Consider the following 20,616-nt stretch of genomic DNA (forward strand, 5'->3'; position numbering starts at 1 on the left):
CCCTTCCTATCAACATCCATCTGTCACATGCAGGTGTTCATTGTTCTCCCATGGTGCACGGTCACCAAAGGTCTGTGGTTTTGTAACAGATTTCTCCCTTAACAAAGAACCTGGAAAAAGTCAGAATATCACTCAAAGTAAGACAAGGAAAGAAAAAAAAGGAGAAAGAATGAACACACAGGCTGTGCTGCACTTCCCTTTCACGTCAATTACGTAAGCTCCATTTTTTAAATGAAACTGAACAAAATTCATGTCAACAAGAAATGCAGAGACCCAGAATTCCACTCACCTGCTGGTCTAAGGATTTCTGCCTTCAAGTCCCAAACACAAAATTCATTTCCAAATGTTCATTTCTGCGAATGACCATCACCAGAGGCACCAAATTCAGACACCAAACTCACCGAGATGCTGGCCAGTAGAGCATTTTAAGCAAGTTTGTTCTAAGACCATCTAAGCTTTATTTTCTGAGCTCATCTTGGGTTTTTTTTGAGCTTTCTATGGGGTTTTCTATGGGAGAGGGCAGCTGCACAGGACAGGAGGTTTGGGTATGTGCATGAATCTTCCGATGACACTTCTTGGTTGCAGCCCACACGTTGTGCCTCTTTAAGAGCAGAGCCCCAAAGACAGAGCTCTGGCTCCCATAAAGATGTCAAAGCCGTCACTCCTGTATTCTTTAATTCTGCCCGGGCATTTAATGGCTCATTAGCATGCATTCACACTTGCTAAAGGTCTGCTCAGGGCCAAGGAGAAACTGCAGTGAAAGGAGGCAGAACAGCAGCGCTCTGTGCGGGTTGGCCCTCAAGGAGCTGCTGCCAGATCTGGGGAGAGCTGCAAGGCTTGGACAGCAATAGGAGCCTGGGCAGGGAGAAAGGCTTGGACAGCAATAAGAGCCTGGGCAGGGAGAAAGGAGGGGTAACAAAGGGCAGCTTTGCTCCATCGTGCCAGGAATAGACACTCTGGGAGAGCAGCACTCCACACACTGGGGAGAGAATGCCCAGCCTAGCTGCAGTTTCAGTGAAGTGCCAGCACAAAGCCCTGGCGTGAGCAAGGTGGGGCAGGCAGGGAATGCCTGCTGCCAGGAACACCAAGGAACAAAAGGAATAAACACAGCACTGAGCACTAACACAAATGGAACTATCATTTGTGTTCCTGTGAGAAATCCATGCAAAAATCATCAAATATCTCAAGTTGGAAGTGACCCATTAGGACCACAGAGTCCAGCTCCACAATAATCAATAATATTTACTAGGTTACAATGTAATGCTAATGCCTGGTGATGTAATAACGAATACTGCATTTAACTGCTGTGAAAGAAATCTAGAGAAGCATATCCGTGGGCACAAAGCATTCCAGCTAAGAACCACCCACCTGCACTGACCTGCAGCCACCTCTGACCCAAAGCACAGCATGGGGGTCCTTAGCAGTGCAATTAGAGAGGGGACTAGGCATTTTTATATTGCAGCCACAAGCACTGGCCATGCTTTCACAGGTCACAGCCAGCAGACAAGGGTCACCCCATGCTGTTTGTCCCAACCCAGAGGCCATTTGAACTCTGGGATCTTCAGCCTTTTGAACAGGCATGGAGCACGATGGGGAGCAGGATGGGGAGGCACACAGTCTTGGAGGACAGGGGCACATGACTCAATATTAAATTGAAAAGAGAAGAGAAACCAGGTTAAAGGGGAAAAAATAAATTCTGAGAGGAAGAAGAAGAAGAAGAGAGAGGATTGGGGAAGGATGGAAATAATGCCCTGGGAGGAAGCGGTTTCAGGAGCTGCCCAAGGACTGGAGATGGGAGTAAACACATGCACTGAGTCAGCCCCATGCTTCTCCAAAAGGCCACGGAGGATCTGTGAGCCAGACTTCATGAAGATGAAATTTGGAATGCAAACACCTCCCACGTGGCTCTCAGCTCCTCTCTGCATTGGGACTATGGGCTCCTGGAGATGAGCACACCCAGACCACCACAGGACATCCTGCTGGATTTGGTCCTGGCTAATGCTCAGGAATCCTTTGCCTACAAGTTAAAATCAAACACTTCTACAGAGGAATGCCACTGCCAGCCAGCCACTCATACAGCCCTAGTGTGGAATCTCTCTACAGCCTTTCAAATCATCTGGGAGCTCAGGGCTGGGTGTCCCTGCCCTCAAATAAGCCTTCCCTGCACAGAAGGTGCCACCCCGGCACAGGGTGCTCATGATGCAAGCACAGAGCACTCCAGGCTGCCCACAGCCTTAGGTGAGCGTGTCCCAGCCATGTCCCTGCAGTGTCTGCTCCTCCTCACACTGTGTGAAGAGCAGACTTTCTCAATGACACTCCACACTAAAGGCTGAGAGGTTTCAAGTGCTGCTCTCAGACCTCACTGCTGTCTGGCAGAGCATGGCCAGACCCAAGGGAAGCAGCCCAGGATGACCCCAGGGCTCAGACACCAGCTCTTGTTGCCAGAACAAGGCCTAAAAGTCAACATCCCACATGTGTCAGCAGCAGCAGGAGCCTCCACAGTTCCTTCCTCACCTGTGGAAACGTTTCCTAAATCACTGCTTGAGCAATCACATTCTGCTGCTCCAAAATGTTGCAATAGCATGGCAGCCCCACACTCTACAGGAGGGCAAGCAGGAATACCAACAGTTCAACAGCTGGCCTAAGAAAAGATCTGGCTTATGGAAACACACATTTAAAGAAAACAAAACAAACCTTTTTCTTGGTTTGGGACTTAGACATTGTGCAGCCAAATGACACTGGACACACAGACAAACAGCATTTGCAGGGAGCTTGTAAGCAGGGCAAGAGTGGCACCAGTCTGAGCAGGATGAAGGTGGATTCAGGTGACTGCTCTTCCCCACCACAGTCCTCAGCCCTGCCTGCTCCAGCTGACCTGGTCCTTACTTTTTTTTTTAAGCTGACCCACTGGACTGGAATAAATGGAGCTGACCTAAACCTTCTATTTCTTTACAGCCATCCATGTGATGAGAGTCAGCAGAACAGCTTTGCAGTTTAACCCCAGAAAATGAAGAGAACAGCAGAGGTGCCCCATTAGATTTGTTCCATATTAAATGTCTGTGGTCTATTCTTACTGGAGGCAAACTGTTTCCCAGGTGGAGGAGGGATGTAAGCTGGAGAGGGGATGCCCACCCAAGAGTGACACCAAGCACAGGTGCTCTGGTCTCAGTCCCTCACAGCTATGGGACACAGCAAGTCAGAGGTTTCTTTTTCCTTCTTATTCAGGGGGATTATTTTGTTTTATCCATTTATTCTCTGGCTCACAGGTATCTCAGGACAGGACCCTTGGCTGAGCAGCTCCTGCAAAGCAGATGATAAAAGCAAAGGCCAAATGGGAATGCACCAAGGAGAAAGGTCTTTAGGAAGCTCAAAGATAAACATGCAGTCTGAGTTTTGACTGCATTGTAAAATAGAGATGCTACAGCAGTGCCATCTCCTTGTGGTCTGTTCTGGGGATAAGGTCCCCTGGGCTCTGCAAGGGGCACTGTAGGCAAGAGACCTCAGGGTGCCTGAAACCAGGTTTGTGGGCTGCCAAGGGCACCCTGTGCCCCACACAGTGTGACAACACACACAGACTGCTGTGTCTTCCAGCCCAGACTCCTCCTCCTGCCCTGCTCTTTGGTGGGAAAAGGGGCATTCACAGTGCTACAACACCCTAATGACACAAGGGTTTGTTTCAGAGGGCTTTACTTGGTTCTGCTCACCCCCGAGCACTCTCCCATGCCCTGCACCCGGCAGCACCCGCAGCCACTGACCCCTGAGCCCCCAACCTGCTGCTAATGACTGGGACTGCTCACAAAGCAACTGGTACTGTGAGGCTACAGCACAGTGACCCCACCTGACACTGCATCCTCTGTCACCAAAATAAGCCTCAAGTATGCTGGAAGATGTGAGCTCCCCATCCTCCTCCCACGGGGGAAGCACAGAGGGATTGACCTGCGGGGCAGCTGCCCCAGAGAGGGAGCAGCATCCCCTGCAGCTGCCTGCCTCACAGCTGCACTAGCCCTTAGCAACAGCCAAAGGATTATTTTTAACTTCCATATCTATATGGTCCTTTTGTCTCTCCTCTTCAGGTTCTCTTTTACTGAGCAATGCTCAGAAATACCTACAGACAACAAGACTTGACATGACTTAAAAGGAAACATTGCAGATGTGGTTTAGGCTCTGTTCCCTCTCTTCTTTCTGCCACAGGCCCCCCTCTTCCCTTCTGGCAGGGGTACATTTGTCAAAAGCCATCCCACCTGCAGCTCAACCACAGGCAGTGGGCACAGAGGAAGATCTCCTTCCTCTCCAAACCACATTCAAACATCACCTGCACCTCAGAGGTTAACAAATCAAATACTACCCATTTCTTTCTTAACAGCTGCTTCTGGTAAAAATTTAGGCATTAGGAATGAAAATCATGAAGATCAAAAATAAAATGCTGTTGTGCATCTGAAAGATGTGGATCACCTTTATTCTCACATCTGAGCTTTCAGGTGCACACCAGCATCCTCAATCCAAGAGGCAGTTGTCACTGCCACCCAGGATGGTAGCTTTATTCACCACTGGGCAGGTGAATAGTAACTACAAAAGTACATGTGGGAGAAAGTCTATTTCCAGATGATGTGTCCATGGGCACAGTGATTTGTGTAGTAACAGATCCCATCCAAATCCCCAGGGTGGAGATACCAGCAGGGAATCAAACCCAAGTGCCACTCTCAAAGCATGGAGCTCTAATGCAGGACCTGAAACCAGGGCACTGGCACTGAGCCATCACCCCACTGGCTGTAAAATGTGTTATGGACAGGGTACAGTGAAAACAAATTGCAAAAGCATGAGTGAGGTTTCTAATTTGAGGTGTGTTAAAACAAAACAAAACAAAAACCCCTTATCTCCATGGGCCTTAGTACAGGCTGAAACCTCCCTGAGCTTCTCTATTTACTAAAACCAAGAGAGGAAGCTTTCAGAAGTAAATACTGAGGACTTGAATGAGCTCAGCAGTTTATGTAGTGGTTTCTGCAGGGCAGCTGGAGCCACATCACACGTCAGCTTGGCTGTTCTCTGCAAAATAAACCCCCAATTTTCAATGAGCTGTCCCTTCCCACATCCCATCTCAGAAGTGATTCTGACACTTGCACATATTGCAGATGTGACACCCGCTGCTCTGTTGCTGATCTGAGTTTTCTGTGTCACTCGAAGCCCTGTGCTGGCAAGGGAGGCCAGCCCAGCTCCTGTGCTCCAGGGCATCCCCACCATGCTGTGCCTCAGCCAGCCACGACCTTCAGTCACCTTAACCAGCTCAGGGGCTCACAGCTGCTCACAGGCTAGAGAGACTAGCTTCATTTACTGATGCAAAACTGTTCATAAATCTGATTTATTGCCCAGTTCTAAAAAAAATGAAGACGAGAAACCATAAAAGACCTGATCCCCAAAGCTGGACCACCATCAGTAGCTGCTGTGTTGCTCAGGCAGTATGGATTTCTGGGATGAGATCTTTTGTGTTTTAGGGGGAGGAAGGGCTGCAGCATGACAAGTGCTCTCTGTAATTAGTGATGTGCACAACCAGAGTCCTGACTGAAGAACACACAAATGACACACAGGGAGCTGGGGAACAGTGGTGGTGGGCAAGGGGAAATTTCTTTAGAGGCACATACGATGCCATATTATTCTGTGTCCCCCCATCCAAGAAAAAATAGGTCTGGAGCAACTGAAACTAATGAAGCTTGGCCTCCAACAAGCCAGTCTTTCTTCATTAGAGGCAAATGTGTGATGCCCTTACTGGGGCCTCTCCTCCCTCCTGCCACCTTGTTTTATGGGACCCTCAGGAATGCAATTAGGGCAGAGATGTTTCCTCCTTTGTCAAAGTGCCTGGCAGGCAGCCAAGGAGTTCAAAAGCCTGTGGGTTGTGCAGCCAGCTGCCCCTTCCCCAGCCCAGCTGCAGGCAGGAGGGATTTCTGCCCTCTCCCACAGCCACCCACATTTCAGAACAGAGGGGACAGAGGGATGTGTCGAAGATCTCAATGCAAAAAGGCAACCTCTCCACCCAAAGAAAAACTGGGAGTAAAGCATTTGAGGGTTTGGGAAGCCTCTGCCTGCTTTGTCAGAGCACAGTGCTGCAGATAACCCAGTTGAATTTCTTTTGTAAGAACAAAACACTTGTGTAACCCATCCCCTATGGCCTCTCCAGAAGCTGGATTAATGGCTTGAAACAGCTGCTCCAGAGCTGTTACCTGGCCTTGGGGGGCAGCAGAACAAATGCCACTTATTAGTGACTAAGTGACATTGATTCTGAGTTGGATGCAACTGGAATTAACATTTACTCCACATTATAAATTACTCCCTTTCCCCACTTCCCTCACAGATGCAGGAGGCACATTAAACCTCCCACTAACAAGAATTAAATCTTGTTGGTTCTTTAGATTCTTTCTCACCCAAAATCTGCTTCTCCACTTCATGAGGGGGACTACAAAAGGACTGGAGCCATCGACAGCACTGTCTGCAGGCATCTCTCCTCTCAAATGCTGACAAAAATGAGGCTCCAATATTTATAAACAGACTCAGGAATTAATTTTTTTTTCCTAGCCAAAGGACCAAATGCCAAGAGACAAGAAACAAGTTCATTTCAGAGTATTTCCACCCCACTTGGCTTCTGCTGGGAATACAGGATGCCTGAGCATAACATGCCACCCATCCCTGTGCCATGGCAGTGACTCAATGGGGACAGCTTTATACAGATCATAAATGGAAGAAATGCCTGCACAGATGGGTGATGGGCTCATGCCACAGCCATGGGAGTGCAAAGCAGTTTGCCTGAGAGGATTTTTACTTCTCAGAAATCTGTGCTCTCCTCCTGGTGCTCCCCAGAACCTCAGCTCAGGTTGGACTGGCTGTTTTCTCATCAGCTCTGTGTGGGATGGGCACTCCTGTTCATGGCATCACCTTGTTCAACAGCTGGGGCAGGTGTGAACGCCTTTGATGGGGGACACCACAGCCTGTGTGCTAAACCTGAGGCTGCTCAAAGCACAGGCAGTCATAAAAAATGCACTGAGAGGCAGTGACTGCCTTCTATGCAACCAGAGGATTCAAGGAGTATAAACAAAACCCTTGACAGCAGTGATGAGTTTCCCTCATGGGTCCAAGCCAAGAAATTCCCAAGCAAGGACAGAGACAATAATCTGCTGGAAAATCACATCTCCTACACTCTGCTTTTTTGGTTTTTGCTTTAGCTAAATCCTGCACTCCCCCCAGAGAGTGACAGGCACAGGGATGATAGAGCCTCTCAGGGACAGACACTGTGCCCAGGAAATGACAGAGTGAGGGCAGGGTGTCATTTCACCCCCAGCAGCAACAAAAACAGCAACCAGCCACTGCAGAGACTGCCCTGAGAATCAACCTGCTCCCAAGGCATCACCCAAACCCTTCTGGCTTCCAAGTCTACATGTGCTGGAGGACAGATTATCAGTGCTGAGTTAAAAACCTGGTTCTTTTTTAAAAAGGTCCCATTTGTAGGGGGCAGAGAGCATGGTCTGCTGTGTTTGTGTGGCACAGGGCTGTTTGTGAGGGGCAGCCTTGGGCATAGCCCTGCCATGCAAGCTTGTGGTGGGCTGGGAAATCCCAAACCTCCTGGCCTGACAAAACCACCTCAAAATGCTTTGTCACTGGCACAGTGCTTGCTACAATTCAGATTTAGCATCACAACTCATGCAGCCGTGCCAGACTCCATCCTACCCCTCAAGCAAAAAGCTTGCTTGGCCTCAGCCTACCCTTTGTTTTCCTTCATAGCTATAAAAAGGACTTTTGAATTTTAAAACCTCCAGCAAATCCCAAACCAGCTATGATGTGCTTCCCAGCACCAGACATCCTCCACAGGGACAGAGGCAAGCAGGTGCAGCAGAAGATACATAACTTGCTTTCCTGTGGAGCAGCAGAGCTCTAGCCCTCCTGCTGGAAAGGAAATTTGAGCAGAGGTGAGTCCTTCTCTTGCAGCAACTGCTCCACCAGTAACTTACAACCTCTCTTTATAGCACTGATGCCCTGCTTGCTTTTAAATATTCTGCTTTTGGGTGGGATGACGTTATCAAAGCAATGTGGTCGTCTGGAGAACTCCCAGGCAGCAGTGCTCTTAATTACTTCACAGTTGATTTTAATTTTTCCCCCTTTCTACCTTCAAACACTTTTTTTTGTGCTTGCTCACTCATCTTTCCACTCATGCACCAGCAGGGAGAGCCCCACAGACCCCCAGTCTGGGCAGTCCCTGTCAGGGTGGAACTGGCCTTTCCCATTGGATCCCAGTGGGATCCAATCTCCAGAACAATTCCAAACCCAGAGCATTGCCTGCTTCATCTTCAGCACTGACAAAATCACTAAGCAGGCTGCAGGAAAATTAACACAAACATCCTCTATCCACCTAAAAACATAATCGCCTCAAACAGGCAGAAACTTGCAACCAGTTTATTGCCCCACTTTGAAATATGCAGGGGAAGATAAACAGCAGTGGAAAAAACACCACTTCCCTGGAGAAAACATAAAAAGTAACTATTTTTTCCAAGTTTACACTTGTTTGGAATTTTCGTCCAAGGCTTTCCGCTACGGAAATATTTTACTTGCTTGAAAGCAGGCAAATTTTAAAGAACAGCCCTTTGCCCTGATCCAACTGAGGGAATTATGTCTGAGGGCTAATCCAGGCAATTATGTTCAAGGTAAATTATTTGACCTTGGACTGATGAGGTTTTAAAACCATTTTAGCAAACACAGCTAAATAACTCATGTACCTTTGTTCGAGCAAAGCTGACTGGCTACAGCTTCCCCACTGAATGACTTGTTTTCCCAGTGGGAGAAAAATCCATACATAAAACAGCTTTAGGAATCTTTAATACGGCTTTTCTCTAATAAGTAACAGCCTGAAACACAATCTTTCCTTTCACCTGTCACGCACCAGGGGATTACACCACATACTTCATCTTTAAAAGAAGATTGTTTCTGCCTAGGCAGGGAAGGATGGCACACAAAGGAAAAATCCAATCTATGACAACACCAAAAAAGCCTCGGGGGATTCAAGCCAGTGCTGGTTTACTCTTTCCTGGGGAAACAACAGTGTGCAAGAGATGTGCATAGTTACATCAAAATAACAACACCAAAGCCAAGACTCTGCTCATCTCCGTGGGATGCAGGTGTGGGAACCCAGGACATCCCTCTGGCTGTCCAGGCTCAGAAGCCCTGGCATGGAGCCCAAAACACCTGTGGTTTTGATTATGACCCGTGGAGCAAATTACCAACCTTCTATGAAGATCAGCAAGCCAAAACAGTTTAGGTAGAATAATAGTGAAGTTATCACGGGGTGGAAAAATAGATTTTAGGGTTTCTGGTATGGGGGTTCAGGAGGCAAGATGGAGGGAACTGGGCATGTCCAGCCTTTCTCCTTGGCCTCCATCTTCTGCTGTGATGCTGGCACTTTTAGATTGGTTTAGAGTAGATGCTCACTGTCTAACAAAGGTGATAGGTATTGGAAAGTAATTGTAAACATTGTATACGTAGTTTTTAGTATAAAGACATAACACTGCCCCAGGGAACTGGAACTGTCCTGCCAGATGGACCTTGGCAGGACAGGAGAAAGAATTTTATAGATAAGATACAATAAACAACCTTGAGACAGAGAAATTAAGAGCTCTGACTCCTTCTTCGAGTGCCGGGCTGGGAAAAGAGAATTTCGAACTTTTCTTGGGGTCACTGACAAGCTAGAGATCCTGACATGCAGGGAGACAGCCTTTGACTCCAATGCTGGAAACCCAGTTCTGATGAGGATAATGCCATTTTTGCTCTTAACTGTGGATGTCTCTAAACCTCTCCCTCCTCATTCCTACAAGGAACAGAAAGGGAGCACAGACTCCTCCATAAACAGGGCAGATTCCCTGCACACTCCAGCCTCATTCTGGGGCAGCTTTCTCACTACCACGACACCGAGGGCCCAAGGGTATTGGGATTTAATACCAATATTGCTGGATGGAACGTGCTTGGGTTCGTCTGGCCCTTGCTGCTTGACCAGAGGTGGCAGCTGTGGTGGTTTCACCTCAGAGACACCTTTGGCTGGCTGGATATTGCAGCTGGGCGCTTCGGACAAGTCCAGGCCTGCAGGAGCTCAGGTTTACCTCTGGCAGAGAGGCTTCAAGGCGAGGTGAAGGAAAGGAGTCGGTTCTACTGGAGGGTTTCAATCCAGAGCTTTATGCCTGGCCCACAGGCCTCTGAATCCAGCAACAGCTCCAGCAGAACCCCAAACCAAGTGGTTGCTGTGTGTTTTAACCCCGGGGAGAAGGGGAGGGAAGGGGTAGGTGTGCCACCAACCAGGTAAGAGGGGGAGTCTCAGAGGACAAATGACACCTGGATGGCCCAATGTCCCCCAGAGCTGAGAGGCATCTTTTGAACTTTGCCAATCACTTTGCCCTTTCTGGATGCCAAGACTGACAGACAGCACTCAGCAGGGGCAAGGGAGGGGAAGGGAGAGGTGATTGGCACACCTGGGGAAGGAACCGGGATGACTGAAACAGGCTATTACATCACACCGCAACAGGGGATAATGCAATTTCTGCTCTTACTTGTAGTTGCCTCTAAACCTCTCACTCTTCATTCCCATAAGGAACAGAAAGGGAGCACAGACTCCTGCAGAAACAGGGTAGATTCCCTGCACACTCCAGCCCCACTTTGGGGCAGCTTTCTCATGACCACGACGCCAAGGGCCCAAGGGAGGGAATAGGCTCCTACCTGAGCAGAGGACTCCCTTGTACCTGGCGCAGGAGAAGTCGTCGCACTCGCAGAAGGGCCCGTAGATGTTGCCGAACTCGCTCTCGTAGCACTGGCACTGGTTGCAGCTGCACTCGCCGCGGCCGCTGCACAGGGGCTTGCCCTCGGCCTCGCGGCACAGCGCGTGGTGCAGCTCGCCCATGGCGCCCTCACGGCACTCGCAGCGGGCGCCCAGGTAGCCGGGCTCGCACTCGCACAGCCCGCAGGCGTAGGTGCCGTTGCCGCTGCACTTGGCGCTGGCGGGCGCGGCCCGGCCCGTGCAGCCGCACTGGCAGCGGTAGCTCACGGCCACCTCCAGCGTGTCCCGGAAGCCGGCCGGCTTGATGGTGAAGCTGTGGGACGCGGCCTCGGCCGGGCAGCTCCGCGCCTCCACGGACACCTCGAAGGAAACCTGAGGGGAGATGGAAGGGGACGGGCGCTGTGACTGCCAATCGCTTGTTTTTAAATTTTTTAAAGTTTAATAGTGATGAAACGGTTATAAAAATAGTAATACAATTAGATTAGTAATAATAATTTGGACGATTTGAATTAGGACAATATGAGACAATAGAAACAAAGAGTTACGGACGTCCGGGTACATTTTTCTGGGCAGCGCGAGCCCAAAAAAGGACACCCGTTAACAAAGGATTAACCCTTAAAAGCAATAGCCTATGGCATATTCATGATGCATAAATTCCATTCAAACACAGGATTCTGTCTGGTCAGTGTCAACTTCTTCCTCTTAATCCTAACGGCGTCTTCAGGGCTGAGCGAGGCGGGAAGAAATTCATTTCTCCTGATAACAGAGCAATAAATTCTTGCCTGAAAGATTTAGGTGTCCTGTGGCTGCTATCTCGCTGCAAGTCCTTTCTTTAAAAAAAGTATCCTACATAGTGTGAAAAATGCATGTATTTTATGATTGGCTTTTCACAAATATTAAAATGAGTATTATATGTGTTGTGTTAGAAAGTAATGCTGTATTAATTCTCTTAAGTAGTGTGTTAAATATAGTTTTAGGTTATAAAAAAATATTAAAATAGAAACTGTGCTATGTAAGATACTTTTTAAAGAAAGGACTCGCAGCAAGATAGCAGCCACAGGACACCTAAATCTTTCAGAATTTATTGCTCTCTTATCAGAAGAAGCAAACTTCTCCCCGCCTCGAAGGCACTGTTAGGATTCAGAGGAAGAAGCTGACATGACCAGACAGAATCCTGTATTTGAATGGAATTCATGCATCATGTAGGAGATGTATGAATATGCAACAGGTTATTGTTTTTAAGGGTTAATCCTCTGTTAACGCTCGTGCTGCCCAGAAAAAGGTACCTGGACCGTCCATAACTCTTTGTCTCTATTGTCTTATGTTGTCCTAATTCAAATTGTCCAAATTATTATTACTCTAATTGTATTACTATTTTTATAACCATTTTATTACTATTAAACTTTAAAAATTTTAAAAACAAGCAATTGGCATTTTTCTCAATAGTATAGTTTCTATTTTAACTTTCTTTATAACCTAAAACTATATTTAACACACTACTTAAGAGAATGAATAAAGCATTACTTTCTAACACAACACATATAATATTCATTTTAATATTTGTGAAAAGCCAATCATAAAATATGCATTTTTCACGAAAGCAGCTGCCGGCGGTGTTCCCTGACAGGGAAGAGCAAATGTGCTGAGGAAAATCCATGGAGCAATTCCAGAGAACTCAGCTCTTCAGAGCTTCATTCCCAGGTGTGCAAAAAAAAAAAAAAAACCCAAACAATTGCACATCCAGCAAGGGCACCTGCAGCTCAGAGCACCAATATGAGGGGCTGGGCATCCAAAGCATTTTAAAACTCTCTGCTGTCAGCCATTCACAGCAATTTTCCCCATCAGGACCACTGGTTTCTGTGCAGTGGGAAGGAACCTGCCTATTCCCATGAAACAAACAGGGCAAAACTCTAGCAAATAACCCAGTTTTCATGCTATTAAAAATAGAAAACTCTCTCGAAACAAGATCTAACCAACACAGCAAAGAACTTAAGGTGCCTATAAGATCATGGATTTAGAAGGTTTTATGGGACTCCTGATTTGCATGTGGAAATGTGTATCAGCCCCACAGTCCCAAGCTTTTGGCATGCTGCTCACAGGCCATTTTGAATGGATGCTTCTATCAAGCCTGGCTTCAGAAGGGTTCTGCACATCATTAAACGGTTATACATCACACCCCTACTCGTTTTATGTTGCTACAATCCAGTGTCAGGGATTTTCTCCTTGAGAAAACCAAGACCATACTTTGGTTGCTTGCTCAGCCCCTGATTTAATCCTGCTCTTTGTTAGGGCTGGTCAGCGCTGCCCAGAGCTGCCAGTTAGCAAGGAGGATTAACCTTGTTCCAAGGAAATGAGACCCTTTTCTAGGCCTCAGGAAGGAATGCTTTCCCTCTGGGGACATTTGGGGGGTCACCTCAAGCTCTCACTGACTTCACTGCCCCACAGGGCAAGGGGGGATATGCAGATGAGGACACAGCAGCCACCCCTGGCAGGAGAGCTGCATCCCCAGATACCTCCCTTGGCCCCCTCCCATTCCCAAGGCCTGAAGCAATTAGGAGAGAAGCTCAAATTACAGAGGAGGAGATCAGAGAGCAAGCTAAGGGGATCAGGGTAATCCTGCTCCCTTTCACCCCGCTGACACCCACAGCCCCAGCACTAAACCCTGGCAGATTAGGATGCAGTGCCAGCATGATCCTCTTTGGGGAAACTTCCTAGGCAGGAGTCAAATCTCCTGGAAGCAATGGGGCAGAAAGCAGCTGAAAAGAGGGGATGGAGGTACATGACCTCACCATTTTAGGTGCCCCTAAAATGGAGCAGTGCCAGCTCCCTGCTGCACTCACAGCCAGAGCCTTTATGGCACAAGCTGCAGCAGCTGGAGCCATCCAAGGAGCTACAGGGATTGCTTTCACTTACCTACCCAGGACCCAGTAAATTCAGTTGCAAAAGCAAGGCCACTTCCCTGTTTAACATCTCACATGATCCTTATTTGGTGGGGTAAAACTCCAGCTACTGTTGACTCTTTCAAGCTATTTTTATATGTCACAGCACTGAGAGCCCTGAGGTATGTTGGCAGAGTCACTCTTCTCAAATAAGGCAATCAGGCTGCTAATGAACCCACACCCACGGTATCAGACAGCAAAAGTCTGAAGAAAGGGAGGAGATTCCCCACCAACCTGAGCCCCCCTGCCCTAGCCCTGCAGCCCAGCAATTCATTTATCTGCATCAACACCCAATTTAAACAAGCAAAGCTTAGCTTCACTTCTTTTTAAAAAGCACAGGATGGATTCTGCCACGTTAATATTTATTTCAATCTGTGCTGCCATCCTACAACCTAGGAACTGAACACAGGACGGTTGCTGCCTATGGAATTTCACAGGTGAGAGTGTGATGTGAATATTTGTGATTAAGGGAAAAAGGCCCATTTTTGACTATTGCATCCTGCTGCCTGATCAGGACCTTTAGCTCAGTATGGCAGACAGGATGCCTGTATTCCCTCTTTCCTCACAGCTCACCTTGGACTGACCTGCACCACCCAGAACTAATTCTAGCAGAGCCACTCTCTGTGGGTTTCTGTATCATCATGAGGAAAGCAGAGGAAAATGAGCAAAACTGTGTTTTATTGCCCAGAACCACTCAGGTGAAAGAGCCTCTCCAGGGAACAGATCAAAAGGCAGACTCACCGTATCTCCAATTTTGAGGTCCCCACACTTCCTGAGCCCAGGATAGGACAACCCATCCTGGCAGGTGGCTGTGAAGGTCAAGCCAATGTCCTCAGGGCTGTCCCAGACTGTGAGCTCCACCTTGGACCGAATACTCTGGAAACACAAGGGGAAAGCAAACCCATCAAGCTCCCAAAGACAGAAGGGTTTCTTCTGCTTCAGTCTCTTCTCCTGCTGTTTCCAGAGGGTGGGTAGGACATCTCTGCACCTATATGAAAAAAAAATCACCCCTGCACACACATTGACATTGTGAGTTGAGTTTGACTCAGCCAGCCCAGAAGAGTTCTGATGATCACAACTAGATTCACAGGGAGCTGCCTGCCACCCCTGCAGGGTGTAATGGACACTGCAGCCAACACTGGAAACATACAGGTGCACAAGACAAAGAAGAAAACCTTCTCAACCAGAAACAGAATATCTCTGAATTGAAGGTCAGAGCTTTCTGTGCACATCTGCACCTTCTCCTCCCATAACCCAGCTCCTGAGCAAAGTCCAAAGCCTGATTCTCCACTGGCAGCTGTCCTACAATGTCTGTTGTGCATCACAAAGAAGATGTGAAACTGCACTAACTCTGTCCTGCTTCCTTCATTCCACCCAACTGGTCAGAAAAATGTATTCTCCCTCTTAGAAAAAAAAGCTGAACAAAAAGAACCCTTTCATAAGTGTCAGCTGGAAACAGTACCATGGGAAAAAATTAATGAAAAATCTTTTTCTTTGAAAAGTTTTTTCAAAGTGAAGAGCATTTTCCATCTGTGAGGTTTTGGTGTGCTTCTACCCCTTTCTTCTGCTTCTTAACTCGGCCCTGCTGCATACACAGACTTTTTAAGTCACAACAAAATGAAGTTTATAAATATTAATTCGGAATGACATTGTTTTGTTTAATTCTTCCAAGGGCTGGAACTGATTTTCATACCAGTGATGTCCAAAAACGACAAAGTTTTTCAAAATGGAGCTTTCTGCACAAATATGCTTATTACCCAAAGCCAGCTTCCAGCTCCATCCTTGTCCCCAGCCCTCACCAAAGAGGCCAGATTAAGGAAAAGTGCTAATTAAGACCTCTTGCCAGTACATGTGATGACAAAAGCAGGGTTCACATGCCAGCAAAGAGCCAATGCTTCTAGAAATGGACAGGAAATAAATGAGTTTTGGCCGGGTGAATCTAAACAGTCCTTGAGGAAAGAAAGGAATAATTCCTATCTCTCTACTGTAACAGAGAAGCTTTCATGGGGTAACAACTGGGACCACATGGAGCATCCATTGCCTGTGGGCTGAACGCTGTGTGTGCCAATTGCCAATTAATCTATGGATGCTGCTGTGGCCAAATCATCCTGTAGAAATTAGCTGCTACACTGATGTGCTCCTCTCTCTTCTCTCTTCTTTCCAAGAGCATCTTATTGGGAGCATGTCAGAAAACAGGCCACCAGGCCAAGCCTCAGTATGGCCTTGCACAGGCTCATCCTATGTGCCTACACAAATCCTCTCATTAGCCCTGTATGGTCCTGCTGTTACCCTGAAATGCAGTGCCATTGTTATCAGCCCCTTGGCAATGTTACACTCCAGTGTCTTCTGACAACACCAAAGCCACCACACAGGGCAACTGGTGGTTGCAACAAGAAACACTGACAGGACCTGCCTGGATTTGGTTTAGGAAAGTGCTTCTTAAACCAGCATCCCATTTGCTCTCATCAGTCCAAGGCCAGCCTTGTGTCTGGGCACAGCTTCCCATGAGCTTTTCCATCTCCCAGGCATTGTAAGATTTGGGGGAAGGGCAGGCAGAAAGCAGTACCTGTTCTCTTTTGCTTCACACCTGGTGGGATGAGGGAGAGGGGACAGCATGCTGGGCAGATGAAAAGGGAGATGGAAGATGAAGAGATGGGGAAAAGGAATCTTGAGGGTAACATAAGCCCTGATTCTGCTGTGTGCATCAGTGAGGGGAAGCAGATGAGAGAGGACCAGAGATGGAGAAAACACTGAGGGAGAGGGACTGAGCCCAGGCCCAGAACATCAGCCACTGCCGCCCCGCAGGAGAAGACAGTCCCTGTTTGCAGATGAAGGATTTCTCCAGGCTCAGACTTCCCTTTGCACAGGGACTAAAAAAAGGTTCACTCCCATTTGGGAAACAGAATTTTAACCATCTCCTTCAGGGAGAATTTCCTCCATCATTTCAGGAAAAAAGCAAAGCTACCAAGAGGAGACGGGCTGGGCAGGTGCCAGGTTTGGGTGGCCCTGGGCTGACTGTGGCACAGGCAGGAGCGGCCAGCTCCCCACGGCACCCCTGGGGGTCCCACCCACACCCATCGCCAGCTGAACAGGCAAGAAACTAACCCCAGCCTCGGCACTCAGCCAGCCCACAGAGCTCACTCCATGGGGCACCTTGGTCAAGCACCCAAGTGGTTTCCAGGCAGCTGTGCTGGAAAGCTCACAAGCAAAGAGAAGGAGGGAGCAGTGGTGCAGCCACAGGGTTCCCAATGGTTTTCATCAGCTTGTATTGATCTGCAAAGGCTTGAGGGGTGGTGAAATGGAGGCATGGATGCATCTTACAGCTGCAAAAACAAGGCTAAGGGAGGTTTCCACCTGATGGCACTGAGGCCACATGCAAAGTCAACATGGAATAAATATTAAGTACTTTCTCCCCAGTCAAGCATCTCAGCCACAAGACCTTCCTACCTCAAGAGACAAACTGGGACAACTGGGCTTTTGATTAGCAGCATCTCCTGGGTCTCATTAGCAGCATTAAATGTTCACTGCCTTCCTCAGAGGGGGAACGTTTGGGAAGCGCTCTTCCCAAGGGCACAACCAAAAGCTGCTTTAACTGCAGGGAGCTGGGAGACAAGAAGGAAGAACTTTACAGATCATGCAAAGCACACCCCAACCCCACATGGATTCTGGATGTGTAAACTCCTCCAAAGAAGTTCTTACTGACTCCCTGCACTAATGAACACAGTACCAAGAAGAGCTTGCAGCCATTGAAAGCTGTGCCCACAGGTCCCACACATGAACAAGTCCACCTCTTATGGGGTCACATCTCCATGCCCAACATCCAGCAAAATCCTTGCAGGATCATGAAAACCTGAGTCATAGGAATTCAGGGAAAAGTCAACACAAATGTTGACACTAACTATGCTATGAACATGCAATTTAGCTGCTTCTAATTGATCTGCTCCTATGATCTCCATGTGTAGATGGATGACATCAGCTCAGCAGTACAACTCCAGGTCCCTTGCTGTCACTGTGCCAGGGCAGGCTGCACTGGCAGTGCCACGCAGGCAGGGCTCCTTTGGGAGCATGGTGATACTCATAGGGTGTTGAAAACCAGTGTGGGCTGCACGGAGAGCAAGGCAAGAATGAAACCTTAACTGGACCTATCCTTGAGAGGTCTCTGAACATCAGATAACAAAGAAATACTCTATTTTACCTACTGGAAGGTAAAAGGTCTCAGAGAGATCTGTTTTAGATGGGGGTTGTGTTTTGTGGGTAATTCTGCACACAAGAGACATGAGGTGAAATTTCTGTTGTCCCACAGGCTCTCTTGGGTATCCATGCTTCTCATCCTCCTCACACACCTTGTCTCCCTCCCCAGGGTGGACATCCCAGCTCCAGCAGTGTGGAGAGGACAGGGGAGGGAGGCAGCCAGGCTGGGTGGAGCTCACTGGGGTGAGCTGAGCTGGCCCAGCTCTTAGCCCTCCTCACTTCAGCAGCTGTGGTATTAAAATGCACTTACGTTGTAGGCTTTGACAATCAGCTCAATGATATTCTTGGAATCTTTGTGCAAAATCTCCACTGTTGTTCCAGGGATCAAAGTGGTAAAGTTCTTTAAAAAAAAAAAAAAAAGAGAAGAAAAATTAAAATGTTGAGGTGCAGAGTGGAAATCAGAGGATGACGAGGGATTGACCCCATGCCAGGGACACAGGCCACACACACTGGCCCGTCACCCAGTGGTGTACATGGTATATTTTGGCTCTAGTTAATGTGGAGCTTTCAAAAGTAAAGCATTGCTAATGAAGCATGTCAAATATTAAACAAAGCTCATGGCCATGGGTCAGGAACAGACATACCTGGGGCTCTGCTGCTGGGGGGGAAGACCAGCCACTGTGCACTCAGGAAAGCTGGCCCTGCAGGGAGGGAGGGGCGGCTGTCCCCACTTCCCTCCCAACCCTGAGCATCCCCTGGAGAGGGGGTGGAGAACAACTCAGCCCTCCCACTCCCCATGGGTGAGCAGCAGCATCCCCACCATAGCAACAGGGCTGCTTGTTGTTCCTGCTTGAGCCTCGAGGGCCTCGGCAGAGGTTTCCAAAAGCAACCCCGCCTGAAACACCACCCCTGCACCCACAGAGCACCAAACCCCGCAGGGCAGCTCTAAACACAGGTTGGTCTTCGTGCCTTGGGTCAACTTTCCTTTTGAAGGGGAGAGCAGGAACGGCAGGAGAGTTCAAATTGTGTGTGGCACGTCAGGGCCCTGGACTCCGTGATGGAAAAACACAGCTGGGCAGAAAGGCTGTGCAGGATTAGGTAATGGGATTAAGTCACTGCAGAATGGGCCGAGCAGGTTTCTGCTCTCTGGCACGCTGCACGCTGGCAGCCGTCCGAACATCCCGATTAACATGGAGCCTATTTTAGCTCTTCACATGCTCACTAACACACATATATCTGTTTGCTCTAAGGAGCTTTAGGGCTTTCTGCTGAAAGGACCAGCAGGGCTGAGCCTTGTCTGCCTGCACCGGGCAGCCTGTGGCCACATGCATGCACTCTTATCACCGCATACACACGTTTGCCACTGCACACACACGTTTGCCACTGCACACACATGCTTGCAGCTGCCTCCACTCCCCAGGGCCTCAAGAAGCATTTCACTCTCCCCCCAGCCCAGGCAACTCGGCAGCACTTACCTTGTAGAGCATGTAATGATTTTTTGTAACAGCGAAAATCAGGTGGATGTTGTTTTCAGCAAGTTTCTCCCCAAGAAGTGCCAGGGAAGGATAATCCTAGGGGAGAAAAAGCCAGGCAGAATGACTGGTGAGTAACACAGAAACAAAGTAATTTCATTGCTCTTCTCTTCCCAATAGCAAAATTCATTCCAGACACATGGCGTGTTTTGTTGTGGGATGAAGTCCCTGATGTACCAGCACAATTCTAACTGAAATAGTAGAAATCTGTTAAATATTTCTACAGCACTGCTCACTAAAATGCATGACTGACAACACCACTAGCCACAGCAATACCCAAAACACTGAGTTATTTCTTTCCACTTCCTATTTTGCCATCAGCAAATGCACATGTGCTAAATGGCTGCTACCTCAAGGGATGAGAGGCAGGGAGATCTATAACTACAGAAAGTTTCTCCCAAAGCAGAAACATCCATTGCCTGTTCTTTCTGCAAAGTGGGACCATAAAGAGATTACAATAAACTTTTTAATTCTGCTGATTTCCCAGGTGGGGAGGATGGCAGGGAGACACTGCTCTAGCAACAAAATAATGACCCAGGGCTCAGTTTGTAGAGACCAGCTTGAGTTCAAAACTCCCGCCTGCTTCTGAAGTTCTGTCCTTGGAAAAAAACATCTCATTTACTTGAAGATGTAAAAAAAAAAAACAAACATCTCATTTACTTGAGGGCTGATTGAGAGCCTCTGAGATTCAAACATGGAAATGCCAAGGCAGCATCCCCATGCCATCTCCTCAGCATTTACTCCACATAAGGGACCCAGTTTGGGCACTGTGCTCCCTTACACATACATCCACTTGGTAGGACTGCACAGGGGGTTCCACTGTAGAGCCCAGCTTCTGACCATAACACAGCCACACAGATTCCCCTCCCCTCACGGAGTGACATTCAGGAACAAAAATCATAATTAGTGCATGTGATCTGCTGAATAAAGCACCATTCTGCAGAAGGATGGGATAATGAAGTGGCAGGCAAGTGCTCATTCATCCCAGAAGTTTCCTCCACCGAGTTCAACTTTTAAAAAGGGCTAGTTTGCCTGTTTATTACTAAGACTTATGTTAGTGTTGTGCTCAAAGGCTATGAATAAAAGCAGCATTCTGTTGTACTTGCTAGTGTAGTCACATCAAGGTAGATACATCCTTCGCAGGAAGAGTCCTCTGGAC

At 48.0% G+C, this 20,616-nt stretch overlaps 1 protein-coding gene across 1 annotated transcript in view; it reads right to left on the reverse strand.

Annotated features, from left to right (window-relative positions):
* ITGB5 (integrin subunit beta 5) overlaps window positions 1–20,616 on the reverse strand; it is a 59,647-nt gene that overhangs the window by 13,632 nt on the left and 25,399 nt on the right. Inside the window, exons 7-10 of the mRNA XM_074548821.1 lie at window positions 19,401–19,496; window positions 18,236–18,325; window positions 14,476–14,610; window positions 10,738–11,167 (exon numbers count right to left, since the gene is read on the reverse strand). Coding sequence (XP_074404922.1) covers window positions 10,738–11,167; window positions 14,476–14,610; window positions 18,236–18,325; window positions 19,401–19,496 — 751 coding nt within the window. The remainder of the gene's footprint in view (window positions 1–10,737; window positions 11,168–14,475; window positions 14,611–18,235; window positions 18,326–19,400; window positions 19,497–20,616) is intronic.

The sequence above is a fragment of the Zonotrichia albicollis genome, chromosome 10, assembly GCF_047830755.1.
Source record: "Zonotrichia albicollis isolate bZonAlb1 chromosome 10, bZonAlb1.hap1, whole genome shotgun sequence".
Lineage (NCBI taxonomy): Eukaryota > Metazoa > Chordata > Aves > Passeriformes > Passerellidae > Zonotrichia > Zonotrichia albicollis.